Source organism: Camelus dromedarius, chromosome 17 (assembly GCF_036321535.1).
Source record: "Camelus dromedarius isolate mCamDro1 chromosome 17, mCamDro1.pat, whole genome shotgun sequence".
NCBI classification, from domain to species: domain Eukaryota; kingdom Metazoa; phylum Chordata; class Mammalia; order Artiodactyla; family Camelidae; genus Camelus; species Camelus dromedarius.
The window spans coordinates 24057602-24072261 of NC_087452.1; the positions used below are offsets into that span (position 1 = coordinate 24057602).

The window sequence follows — 14660 nt, forward strand, 5'->3', positions numbered from 1 at the left end:
GAACAGTTCCACTGCTTGCTTCTCTCCCCGACATGGTTCTGGTGGCCATAACTGGCATGGTGCTATTATTTTATTATTTTAGCTTCCTTCTGATGCTCAGTCAATGACCTAACAGAGGCACACAAGAGTTAAATGACTTTGACAATAATCAGGAAGTTAGTCAATGCTGGAAACAGACACCGGCCCAGCAGAGCTGCAGAGAGAATGCATCTAAGTCCAAGACAACTGGGTTCAAATCATCGCTCCATGGCCATGAGCTGGGACAAAGTAGTCAACCTCTATGAACCTCAGCTTACCCTTGTGTACCATGGATTAAGAATTCTCATCTCCCTGTGCTGCTCCTGAGATTACCTAAGACTGTATGTGTAGAATATCCGGGCAGAGCTGGGCACACACCCAGGGACTAAGAGAGGAGAGGTTACTGCTTCTTCCTTTCATGCCCTCTCTGGTCCCTGGTCCACCATCCTCTCCCCTGACCTCAAAAGGACTGGCTATCCCAAATCGTCTTTATGACCACCATCTACATCCCTTCCTGTTATTTTTATATGATCCAAGTAAGTCAAGCAACACACATTCTATTTCAATAGCCGGGGAGTGAGTGGGCAGAAATCAATCGTCACCGCAAGGCCTTTATACTCATATCGATAAATAACAACAACAGTGATGGTAATGGTGCTGGGGGGGGGTAGTGATAGCAGCCGGCACTGAGTGCTGACTGTGCCCCACACAAGTATGTACCATAAGTCACTGACTCCCCAGGACTAAGCAATCAGGTTGGTATCACCATTACCTCCTCATACAGTTGAAAAATGAGCCACAAAGAGGTTAAGCGACTTATGCAGGTTGTATGACTGGTCAAAAGCAGAACTGGCATCCAAACCCAGAGCCTGCGCTCTCGGCCACGCCACGACAGGGCTCCTCCTGTACCGAGGTGACACATGTGGGTAACAGCGTCACACCAGGGAGCCGCCCCAAGTACCTCACTGAGCAAGCTGGCAGCAGGCAACCGGAGACATAGTTTTAAACTCTCTCTTTGCTTCCCATCCCAGTGAAACAACCAGAAAACGGGTATTCCCCTGGGCTCCCATAATCCTGTTCAAACAATCAAATATTGACAAAGAAGGCTGCCTAAATGAGAACTCGCCTCAAATTCAAATCCAACCTAAAAGGAATCACGTTTGAAGTCTTTTTCTGTCTCAACGTGATTGTTAACAATGCTATTAGCGATCAAATGGAAGCCACACAGCATTCCATTTCCTGGCTTTGGCTACGAAAAGAAGGGGAAGCAGCCCACATCTATGGTGGTGGTTCTGACACACCGAAATCCAGGAAACCGTGGAAATGGCTTAAGTGCGCCTGTTTCTAGAAGATTTTGAGATCAAAAGGGTTCAGATAAGCATCTGCCCTTCCTGAATCCGTAACAGACATGAGCCAATTAGTCAAGACCAGAGTGCTGCATATTTAAAGCACGCTTCAGAAAAGTTCCAGGTAATACATGCCGCAAACATAAACTTCAAAGGGGAAATTTTGTCGCCTGTTAGAGTGTTCAAAACTATCAGTGGCCTATAAATGACATAACACAGGGTTTCTCATTCAAAAGGGAGAAAATCTGAAGGATTTCGTTTTCGAAGGTTAACGTTAAAACAACCCTCTTTCAACTCCATCGAAATGCATTTGGATTACATGGCAAAAGCAAAACTGAGGCCCATCTCTATAAAGTGTATCAAATGGTAAATTAGGACCTGAGTTGGGTGATTACATTGTCCAAAAGGAAACACAACACTGCATGAAGGTAACACTATTAGTGCTACCTTTCAGACAAGGCAGGGTTAACAAATTTTCCTGTATAGAACCAGAGAGTAGATATTTAATCTGCAGGCCCTGATAGTCTCTGTCACATCTACTCTGCTCACAGACAGTGGGTAAATGGATGGGCGTAGCTGTGTCCCAATAAAACTTTATTGACAAAAACAGGCAGTGGGCCAGATTTGGCTCACAGATAAACTTCCTGATCTCCAATTTTGAGGGCAGTGGACACACGCCAGGCACCCTTCCTTCTTGGTACTTTCCCTGTCTTAAAGCATTTAGTATTCATACCCACGAGGCAGGTATTTTCATAATTCCCATCTTCCTGGGTGGAACCTCAGGGACAGAGCGAGCCATCAACTTCTACAGAATCACACAGCTCCCGAGCTGGAGAGCTGGAATTCAAACCCTGGTCTCCGGAGCACTGGTCTAGAATCCTTGTTCAGTAGCGTTCCCAAGAGTCACATTTCAATGAAAAGTAACGAAAGTCCATTTGTCTAGAAGTATTCTATAATCCAGACTTTTAATAAAAATTCATTCCAAAGTTCCAACTGCTTTATTCATGTGAACCCATGAGATTTCCCTGCAGGCAAGTAACAGTCTACTTGACCTTCACCACCAAGAACGGCAATGACCAAAAAAAAAAGAAAAAAAGAAAAAGAAAAAAACCAGAAAGATTGTTCATGACATTAAAACTTCCCAAAGGCAGGGAAATCTCATCGATCCTCTTACCCACAACACCAGAACTAGCACTAAAGAGGCACTTGATGGATGGAAGGACGGATGGACTCCGTGAGTAAAGAAGCTTACGGTTCACTTACACTCAACAGGCAAGACCCCTTCAAACCACGTCAACTCACCTCTGCTCAACCTTCCTGCTGCTGGATCATAATAGCAGAGGCTACCATTTCTGCCTAATAGTTTAGTTTGTTCCATATGTCCCCTGTTCTAGGATTTGTCTTCTTCTTCCAATATCCATGCAAGAGATCTTTCAGAAGTTTTAGCCCTTTTAGCCTTAGACAGAAAGTTCATGTTGAGATCTTGAGCCCCAGGGGTAATCAACATGGTGCTGGAGTGATGATGAGAGAGTAGGGTCCTGTTAAGTATTTCTTCACTTGTTCCTTCAACCAGTCAATATGACAAGCCTCCATCAACTGAAAGATGCAAATGGTAACCCTGGCAGAGAACAGAGCGGGGAGACCATCTGGGAGTAACAAGAGCCAGTCTGAAGTCACGAAGACCTTGGTTCAAGTCACCCAGGCACTGCCTGCTTTACTTGCCTTTCTATATAATAAGGGATGGGATCGCTGTATCTTACAGGGTTTCCAGAGGATTTGTGGTACCTGCTGGGCTAATTACACCCTGACCTTGGTGCAGAGCCAGCGTGCACCGCATAGCAGCAGCGAGGAGTCTGTTTTCAGACCTGTCACCTGCCACCCCATCTCCTTGGTTTCTCTCTCTCTTTTTTTTTTTTCTCTAAATTCCACAAGGAAGTAATGGCTTCCAAATGATAGAATCCCAAAGCAACCACAGTTCTTTCTCTGGTGTGCAATCGATTTGTAGAGAGAACAGCCTGTCAGGGGTGCTTATGGTAAAAAGTTCTTAAAAACAAATGCTGTCACTCCTCCCTTCGCTTGTTGTGATGCCACTTGGTACTTGACATGTCCCAGAGGAAAGCACTGTCTGAATCTCTTACTTTCTAATGCTAATCATTGTCTTGATTGTGAAATTTAACACCCATGCAGAAAGGTATACAAACATAAACATAACGTTGACCAATAATCCTGAAGTGAACCCTGGCGTGACCACCACTGAACAGGGGGAGATCTGCCACTCCTCCCAGTGCCCAGGTCCTCATCACTTTCCTGTCCCCCCCACTCCCACCCCAGGGAGTAACCACCATCCTCTCATTTTAAATAATCATTCCTTTGCTTATCTTGTAGTTTTACCACCTACACATGCGCTCCTGAACAACAGAGGTTAGGTTTTTCCATTTTTTGAACTTCTTCTTGAAGAATAACTTGTGCATTCTTCAGACTCTTGCTTCACTGTATGGTTTTCAGATGTGCCCATGTTGGTGAGAGCCCCAAGATTCCACTCCTTTACATCAGGCTGAAATGTTCTGTTGTGTGACTGTACCCCATTGTATTTATCCAGCTTGCTACCAATAGGCATCTGAGGCATTTCTGGGTTTGGGCAGTTAGAAAAAATAATGCCACGGGCATTCCCCTACACATCTCATGGTGTGCCTTTTTTTTTTTTTTTAATTGAAGTATAGTTGATTTACAATGTTGTGTTAGTGTCTGGTGGATAGCCTAGAGATTCAGTTTTATACACACATAAACACACACACACACGCATTCTTTTCCATTACAGTTTATTATATTAAACATAGTTCCCTGTGCTATACAGTAGGTCCACGTTGTCTATCTGTTTTATACATAGTAGTGTATCTGCTGATCTCAAACTCCTAATTTATCCCTCCCTCTCCCATTTTCTCCTTTGGTAACCATAAGTTCGTCTTCTATGTCTGTGAGTCTGTTCCTGTTTTGCAAATAAGTTCATTTGTATCATTTTTTAGATTCCAAAGATATGTGATATCATATGTTATTTGTCCTTCTCTGACTGACTTCACTTAGTATGATCATCTCTAGGTCCATCCATGTTCCTGCAAATCGCATTATTTCCTTCGTTTTTATGGGGAGTAATATTCCATCGTGTGTAGAACACACACACACATACTACATCTTCATTGTCCAGTCATCTGTGGATGGACATTTAGGTTGCTTCCATGTCTTGGCTATTGTAATTAGTGCCGCTATGAACACTGAGTGCATGTATCTTTGTGAATTAGAATTTTCTCCGTATTTATGCCCAGGAGTGGGAACGCTGGATCATACAGCAACTCCATTTTTAGTTTTTTACGGAACCTCCACACTATCTTCCACAGTGGTTTCATGGTGCGCTTTTATCTGAGTTTTTCTAGGTGACATACACAGGAGTGGGACTACTGAGTCAACTTGACTAGATACTGTCAAACCATTCCCAGGAAATCTGAGTGTTACTGGCATTTATATCCTCGCCAACACCTGACACAGTCAGGATTTTCAATATGTGACTATCTGGTGCATGCTGCTAAGTTATTTTTGAGCTTTGTCAATGCACTGCCTTTAAGAAATTAGCATATAACATACATGGGCCATTCTTTAATTTGCAAATAGTCAAATGCACAAATCTAAGGGGACAGTGTGGTAAATGTTTATATTACACTTATGTGATCTAATCATCTTCCAGATCAAGATCTATAATACTTTTTTCTTTAGCCAGTTCTTAATCGCTTTATTAACATTAACTAGTATCCCCAGGAGATGAATATGACTGAGCTAACAGTTTGGTTTGGTCTGTGAGCAAGTGAGACATCTCTGAGATCTCACAAGAATGCAGTCAAAGCAAAACAATATGGAACGCCTCACGAATTTGCATGTCATCAAGATATACAGTATTTTTATCACCTGGGAAGATTCCCTTGAGTCCTTTCTCATTCAGTGTACGTACCCTCCCACTCCACTCCTGTGACTTTTATCACCAGAGATTAGTTTTGCCTGTTCTTGAACTTGACATAAATGGGACCATGTAGCAGGATGCGCTCTTTTGTTTTTGCGTAAATCAAGGTAGTCATTTTTAGCTGCTGCACAATATTCTGCTGTATGAGTCCACTACAACCTGTATATCTAGGCTCCTCTTGGTGGGCAGTTGGGCTCTTTCCATTTGGGGACTATTCTATTCTAAGCAAAGCTCCTGGTACGAGTCTTTCTGTGGACATTTTCTCTTGGGCATATAACTACACGTGGCATTGCTGGCTCAGAGGGTAAGACATGCATGTGACTTTGGTGGTAGTGGCTACACGGCTTTTGGAAAGGCTATGCCATCTGCGTCCTCACAGCAGTCGTTCTGGAGTGCCAGCAGTGCCACGCCCCAGGGTCTCGATTACAGAACCTGAATCCTAGCAGGTGGGGTGTAGAAAAAACAACAGATGTGGACACACCAGCTCTCACCACCCAACGAAAACACCAGGCTGGGTGGTCACATGCATTTGCAGATTTCCTTGACTACCTCCCTTTCTGCGAAATGCCTGGGCTGACTTGCTATTCTAGGACTTGGCCCACAGATCTGGTGAGCTGATGATGAGTATCCCAGGGCGGGGGAGAAGATGGGTAGAAAATACCTGCAAAGTGAGTCCAGTGAATAAACTAGTTAGTTGTGAGGAGCTGTTCTGCAAAGACAGTTTTGATCTTTCATAGACCCAACTTCCGTTGCTAAGTTGTAACAAGAAAAGTTTGCAAGAGCCTCATTTTGTGACGTCAAGGGGTGTTCTCAGGTGATAATTTATTTGTACTTTCACTGCTAACCTTCTCAGAAGAGCCTGGGGGTGGGGAGGACAGGGAGAAGAGCCAGCTCACTCTGAGTGGTGTCTGAGGCCATTTCTAACTGTTCCTCTCATCTTACTGTGAAGGAGGAAGATGCCTTCCTGCTCGCTAAGGTAGGACACGCAGAGAGAAGTGATGGCCAGGAGGGGGATGGGAAGAGAGGGACAGACAGTCTAAGCTCTGGAACCAAACCATCACTACTAGCCCGCTGCCTTTCAAAAATAAAAAAACTGCTCTTTCTTAGATGACTGACATGTGGGAGTGGTTAGTGTTTCAACGCCTTTTCGACAGCATCCTACAACATGAACACATACAGTCTGCTGGATTTCCTTTGGGTAGATATTATGAAAAAAGAACAAAAAGTATGTAATTCAAAAACTTGAAAGAAAAATAATACTTTTTAATTGACAGAGGATATAATGTACATTTCTCAGCACTGGTCAGCTGAGTACAACTACTTATAAGGGAATTGATTTTTTTTAACCAATTCACATCCAAGTTTATTCTTTTAATGGGTTTTGAAAAAATTAGAACTAGACTAAATTCTTTGAAACCAATTATTTCTATTAGGTGTGGCTACTTGCAAGTCCTGGTTCTTGCCTACAAAAGGCAGTGCAGATTACCGAGTCAGTGCAGCAGCATTCAGTCTCTCCCTGAAGCTTTCCTCTCTGGGGGATGCCGGTGGGAGTGTAAAGAAAATATATGATTCGATACATTTTGCTGCTTCCATTTATTGCTCAATGGATAGACAGGACCAGTATCAAAGGCAAATCACCTCTCAACATTCTATTTATATTCCTTCATGATTCTTGAGTTTGTATAGATCACAATTTACAGAGAAAAATGAACTCCGAAGAAAGAACCGTTTCTGCTGCCAAGACGTTGCTAGGTGTCTCTCTCCAGCGTTTGAGAAGCAATTTCTCGGAGCTCAGGGTCTCAAACGTGTCGCCTCTAGACTGGTGCTGCTTGAAACCTCACACTCCCTTCTCTGCCTGAACAACCTCTATGTACCCTTTTTAGGTCTTAACGGTCACTCCGAGGTGCCTTCTCTATGCCCCCAGGTCGGAGTTATAGCTGCTGCTCCCCACTCTGTACTGTCACTGCGTACTTAACCGTACATCTCTCCCAAGTGTCTATAAACACTTGAGGGCTGGTACATGCCCGCTGTGCTTTCCCGAGGCTCGAGGCCTAGCTGCGTGGTGCACTTAGGTCAGGCACCTAGTAACAATGCCTAAGAGGAGCGAGCGGTATCTGTCAGAAGCTCCAAGCATTTCAAAAATGGAAGGGCCAAGTCAAAAACTTTTTGGAAATGTGATTAGGAAAATGTATTTGGAAGGAAGATGTGAACCTCTGGGCCAGCCAGGGGAGGCACCCCGAAGACCTTCCTTCCAGAGACTGGCTGCTGTGCGGGGGCCTGTTAGCTGCGGTGCCTCCAGGCTCCATCCCCGCGCGCACGAGGAGGACACACTGGCTGGGATGCCCTGGCTCCTAACTACACCCGGGGCGGGCGCGGACACTCCTGCCCGCCCAGGACTCCTGTCACAGGCGGTCTGGGCTCTGGGTTCTCCAATGGCCTGGCTGAGACCTCTTTGGAGCTGTTTCAGCCAGTCCCCAAAGCTCCCCTCTCCCTTCAGGGGTGTCCGGCCTGCACTGGGGCTCCAGTGCTCTCCCCAAGACAACTCCTGCTCCTTCTCCACTTTTTTGGTTTGTTTGGTTGGTTTTTGGGAGATGGAGGTAATTAGGTTTATTTATTTCTTTATTTTTGATGGTGGTACTGGGGATTGAACCCAGGACCTCATGCATGCTAGGCATGCGCTCTACCACTGAGCTATACCCTCCCCCTCTCCCTCTCCCTTTTCTCCTCCCCAAGCAGTCCCTCGCCTGCACTTAAAATGCCATCTTGGTGTCTGCTTCACAAAGGAACCCAATGACCAAATGCCAGTGGCTGGCTAGTGAGACCAGATGACTCACTGTCATTTCAGCTGAAGGAACATTTAAGATTTTCCCTATTAAAAACAATTCACTTAATGAGGAATTAATATCCTATGATATGACTCCCAGAGCTGAGGGAATAAAAGCCAATTCTGAGCTGTAACAGAAATCCGTATGGATTCTTTGTACCCATCTCTGTCATCATTTCCCAGCCAGAGGTTCTGTGAAGGGCATGACTACACGTGTACGTCCCGCTGTATTAACAGACCATTCAAATCCCGCATAGGACCTTCAACTGAAAACGCTTCTAGTTCCAACAAGAGTTTTCTTAGCGATTTCAGACGTTCATTCTCTTTTGGAAGAATGACAGAAGGGATGAAGGTTTATCAAAAGGAGAGTCAGCGAGGGCTCTGAAACTGAGGTTGAAATCAGGTTTCCAGGACATCATCTCACTTCCTTCTCTTCCCAATCAAAGCCAAACCCAAGTGGCCTTCAGTTTCTCCTCCCCTTCTTTCAACTTTATATTTTGGTATTTTCACTTATTTGTACGTTTACTTGATTCATTTGGCTAATATTTACTGAGCATCTCTAAGGTGCCCTAGGCAGGTGGGTTCTGCCCTCAGGAAGCTTACACTTTGATAGGAAATATATGAGTAAATAAACAAACAAGGTTATTGCGGATACTTTTAAGTGCTTTAAAGAAAGAAACCTAGGATGCTGTGACAAGGGGCGATGGGGGTGGGGAGGCACTTGATTGGCTAATTAAGACAGAATTGTCTGAGGCGGTGAGATCTGAACTGAGACCTGAAATAACCGGATGGAAACATCCTGGCTATGAGCAAAGGGAAGAACTTTTCTGACAGAGGAAACCGAAACAGCAGGGGCAAAGGGGTACCTTCCCAGGCAGGCTGGAGGGAGACCGGGTGGCATTCACTTCCTTCCAGGTCCCTGAGGGCTGGCCTGTGTCTGTCTTCATCAGTGCACCAACCCCGGGATGACAAAGAGTGGGCGTGTGACACTTCTGCTGAATAAAGGAGCGAACTCCCTTTGCAACTAATTATTTTTTGCGGGTCTCCTCTGACTTCTCAATTAGGAGTTTGAGCTGAAACCGCATCCCAGGCATCTCTGCCGTCCTCCTGGTGACAGGTAAAGCGTATGCCTACACATAACAGCCTTAGAAGGGAACTGTGGATAATGCAGACGCGTAACACGATTATGCCGGCACACAGCTCCTGAACCGAATGATCACAGTGGGTTTACTGAGATGCGGGCACTTGGGGGCTAAAGAATGCTGCTTCTCTTTAACATACAGAATCTTCTTCAATTACCCTTCTGGAAATCAGGTCACACAGACCTCCTGAAATGCCACAGCTGATGGAGCGCTTCCTCTCAGCCTGAAGAAGAACTTGTTTTGAAGATTCTTAGAATTCCTCATGGAGCATTTGTATTAAAACAGGAAGAAGAGACGGGGGAAGGAAGATCTACCCATCATTTAGCACATTTCAAACCTCGAAATTCACAGTCTGCACTGTGCACTGGAACTTCAAGAAGGTGTTCGATCAGCTGGGCGTTTGAGGAGCTCTGGGAAAGAGCTCAGCGTCCACAGCGTGGTTGCCCGTAACCCCGTAACCCCAACCTCCTTTGCCCTTTGAGGCTGCCCAGAGCACAGCGCAAATTTCCCGACCGCCCACGCCCGGCACTCTCACCATCATCATCAGATCACAAAGGGGCAGACGGCAAGCAGTTCTGGCAGAGGTGTTCTGTTCCCCAGGGGAACTGTTCATCCCACCCCTCCCAGCTCTGTCTATGGGCTTTTTTTTTTTTTTTTTTTTTTTCCAGAGACAAACTGACACGGAGAAGCAGCAACGGAAACTTTCTCTATGGGATCTTTTCAGTCCCCTGAGTTTCCCACTAGGTTTACTCTTGTTACCTGCTACACGATTAAATAGTTACAAGAGCAGAACAATTAAACCAAACTCCTACTCGTTTCAACTGAACACTGACAACTGGTTTTATTTCTCTGAGAGAAAGAGGGGAAGGTGTCTGTTAAGCTCTGCAGACTTGGCTAAGGTCAAAAGACATGCTCCCAGAGAAGGTGTGAGGATGTTTCATCACAGCCACAGCGATGAAGGGGAGATGTACTATGGTCACTAGTGCTAGTTCTGTCAATGTCTTTGGAATTCTAATTAGATTATTAAAACTTTGCAAATCATTACATTACCTCCAGACTCCACACCTCCCTGTGACAAGGGTACTTTTGAAATTAGAGGATCCTGATGTCACAGGTAATGATGCATCGCTGATAATAAAGTTGCAGGGAAATTCCTCCAATAAAAAACAGTTGGGCAAGACAGAACCCATTTATCTTACTTTCTCTCCCAGTTTTATGCCTGAGGATAAGACGTCTGTCGCACAGAACACAGCCTAGCATTTACCATTCTAGTAGAAGATGATGCCTGCTCACGTGCAGCCAAGTTTAATGCCTTGTCATGGCTACTGAAATTTTTTCCCCCTAAATCTGAGAGGCAAATCAAGAAATTTATAAATGAAAAGTGACTTGAAAGAAGAATAATTCTAGGATAGATGTGAGGCAAGTGGCAGGTTCAACACATATGAATGGCGCACCTCAGGGCGTTCTGATTTATAACACGTGCATTCCAAATGGTACCTGAAAAGCAACAAATGGCTTACTGTTAACCCAGATGCATCTGCAGGTAATAAATGGGTGTGCTCTTTACCCATCAAATAATGGCACTCATGCCCTTCAACATCCGTGGAGGAAGAATGGGCATCGCTCTCCGTCCTTTGCAAGATAACCCCATTCCTTGAGGTGGAGACATTAGCCTTCACATTCTATCAAAAGGAAGCGCACGGAGCTTACTTACCATGATGTACGACGCCCTTCAACCCATGGATAATAGGATCCAGTGCAGAATTGTCCCTTGGACTGACCTACATGTAAAGGAAACATGATTGGTTAAATCTGTTCTGGCATCAGACACAACAGCGTGTTTAATGTTCTAAAGAGAAAGGGGGAAATAGATGTTGTCTAGCAAGCTGCTTGGGTCTCCCATGCACCAGAGCTCTCACCAAACACAGATTTACAACATAATAAAATCAGGTGGGGAAGCCTAAATCAAATCAAAGAAACTTCCCAGAATACAACAGAACAGGAGAGAAATACTGTAGTACTGGCGAAATCTGAAAATGCAAGCGGACGTTCCTCTTGCTTTGCTTTATTAAAAGTAGGCCCCGACTGGCTAAAAAGTCACTGAAAGTCATCGGACAGCAACCCATCACTGACCGAGTATTTCAATACCTTTTAGTGACTGTGTTTTTTCCCTCTTCCTTGGCTCTGTTCCCTGCCAGCCTACTCTCCTTTCTAAGGATCCCCATCCCCTGTGCCTTAACTTATAAGAGGCATTTCTAATAGTCGCTCAAGCAGCAGAAAAGTAGGGAGGAAAGGACCTCGAAGAAACAGCACCTCCCAGCTTCATTTCTCCCTGGAGCTTTTCATCCCCCAAAACGTCAAGCCTCTTTGATCTTGACCCTCACCCTTCTCGCTTCACTGCTGATACTACTCATAAATTCTCATTCTCGTCCTTCCTGGAAGATTAAAATTCCACCAGCATCGTATGATTTTGGTTTTTAAGTTCTTTCTTTTAGACACATATTAAAATAGCAACAAATGAAATGTGTTTTTACTTCACAATAACTCAGTGGAGAGCAGGGGAAGCGGGTGGGGTGCAGCTGTACCAGGACTGGGCATGAATTAATCGTTTATAAACTTAGGTGATGAGTACCAGGAGGGTCATGATACAATTTTCTGTATTTTTATGTATGTTTAACTCTTTCCAAATAAAGAGTTTCCCAAAATCGATTATCCATGGTCAGCATATCTCCTGAACTTTTTTTTTTTTTGAGAGATGGAATTTACATTCAATCCACTTCTAACATAATGAAGTTGAGATACCGATGAACCTTTCAGTGTGTAGTAAGCCCCACCTTGATGCTTCCTGGTTAATTCAGAGGCATCCAGGGCCATCTTAGGGTAAATTTTAAGGTAACTGAAAAATTTCCACAACCCTGTGGAGAAAGGGGAACCCTCCTACATTGTTGGTGGGAATGCAGTTTGGTGCAGCCATTGTGGAAAACAGTGTGGAGATTCCTCAAAAGACTAAAAATAGACTTACTATATGACCCAGCAATCCCACTCCTAGGTATATATCCAAAGGGAACCTTAATTCAAAGACCCCTGCACACCAGTGTTCATAGCAGCACTATTTACAATAGCCAAGATATGGAAACAACCTAAATGTCCATTGACAGATGACTGGATAAAGAAGCTGTGGTATACTTAAATAATGGTATATTACTCAACCATAAAAAATGATAAAATAATGCCATTTGCAGAAACATGGATGGCCCTGGAGAATGTCATTCTAAGTGAAGCAAGCCAGAAAGAGAAAGAAAAATACCATATGATATCACTCCTACGTGGAATCTTAAAAAAAAAAAAAAGACAAATGAACTTACATATAAAACAGAAACAGACTCACAGACATAGAATACAGACTTGTGGTTGCCAGTGGGGAGGGAGGTAGGAAGGGATAAACTGGGAGTTCGAGATTTGCAGATACTGACTGGTATATATAGAATAGATCAACAAGTTTATATTGTAAAGCACAGGGAAATATATTCAATGTCTTGTAGTAGCTTATGGTGAAAAAGAATATGAAAATGAATATATGTATATCCATGTATGACATTGTGCTGTACACCAGAAATTGACACAACATTAATTAACTGACTATACCTCAATAAAAAAAAATTCCAAAAAAAAAAAAAAATTCCACACCGCTTCCCCACTTACAGATTCTCCCTGTCGGGCTGCCAAACCTGGTTTGCTCTGTACTAATGCATACTTCATACATTTCCTTCTCTCTTCTGCCTCAGTGTCTCCAGGACACAGCAGCGGTTCTCAGCCAGAGGCATTTGTACTTATCTCCCACTTTCCATTCCCTCCCAGGGGGCATCTGACAGTATCTGCAGACACTGTGGGTTGTCACAAGCAGGGTGGAAGGGGCGGGGCTACAAGCGTCAAGTGTGTAGAGGCAGGGCTGCTGCTCAACATCCCATAATGTTCAGAAGAGCCTCCCACAGCAAAGGATTATCTGGCCCACGATGCCAATGATGCAGAAGTTGAGACTGAAACCCCCCCCCCACGCCGGGTGAGATGCACTATGAGTTAACAGTGAGTACATATTAATGTCTGGAGCCCTGTCTTATGACTAAATTCAAACACAGGTATCATTATGTACAGGGTTATGATTATAGACTAATAAAATGAGGTGGAATTTGGTACTAAATTGTAAACACCACAGATACAACAACAACAAAAAGGATCAGTGAATAGGAAGCCAGTGTATCAGGTCACAGTGGTGGAATTCTGGGAGCTGCCATGAGTGCATCACCAAAACTGCCCGAGAGGAAGCTCAAGCCAGGGGTTTAACACACCGGATGAAGCATGAAACTTTCCTGAAAGAGGAACACCCACTGTATATACCAAAATGAAAACAAAGTCATATTTACACCATAGCATAGACGAATCAAAAATTTTTAATCATGACCAAAGATGAAATCACAACTCAAGAACACAAGGTAAGAGAGTCTACCCATAAATGTGACCAAATTTCAAAAGGGACAGAATAAAAGAAGAGCCCAGAGAAACAGCCCACAACAAACTGAAGGTACAGACAAACACACGGTCTCCCTTCTCCAGATTCAGTCTGGCCAAGGTGTTAATGCCAGTGCAACCACCTGAAGCTACTCTGACATACATGAGAGATGGCACAATGGTCACCAACCCCTGCCCTTCCGGGTCACATGCACCTTGGCAATCGGATTTGCCACTCCTCCCATCAAGAAAGCTTATCAACATCTCCACTCTCTGAAACTGGGCTGGATCACATGACTTGCTTTGGCCAAAGGGACATTAGTAAACACGACCCAGGGAAAGGCTTACGGAGGACTCAGATGCAAGGATTTGCACTTCAATGTCTTTGAAATCCTGAAGCCTCCCAGTGAAGAACGCCAAGCTAGCCTGACTGGAGGGTAAGACACCACAAGGAGCAGACACATGCTGTCCCAGTTGAAGCCACTCTAGACTCACCAGCCTGCCAACTACCAGACAGGAAAGTGAGTCCATCTGACACCATCTGGCCTCAGATGAACCACCTGCAGTCTGCAGAAACCAGCCCGCCAAGCTTGCCTTGACCAGAAGAACCGATCAACCAACCTGGAGAATCAGAAAGGAACATAATAATCATTTTAACTAATTGGGATCATGTATTCCTGTGCATAGAGGTGGAAGACGAGGGACAGGTGATAACATCAATAATTTTCTTAACCAATACACTCTGCTCATTTATGGTTTGTCTTGTAGGTTTCTCAACGAGATGCCACATCACCTGACAGTTATTTATCATCAACCTG

At 44.3% G+C, this 14660-nt stretch overlaps 1 protein-coding gene across 4 annotated transcripts in view; it reads right to left on the reverse strand.

Annotated features, from left to right (window-relative positions):
• PTPRG (protein tyrosine phosphatase receptor type G) overlaps positions 1 to 14660 on the reverse strand; it is a 666481-nt gene that overhangs the window by 152156 nt on the left and 499665 nt on the right. For all 4 annotated transcript variants that reach the window (XM_064496361.1, XM_031470665.2, XM_010980956.3 and 1 more), the window contains one exon: positions 11051 to 11117. In XM_064496361.1, the coding sequence (XP_064352431.1) occupies positions 11051 to 11117 (67 nt within the window). The remainder of the gene's footprint in view (positions 1 to 11050; positions 11118 to 14660) is intronic.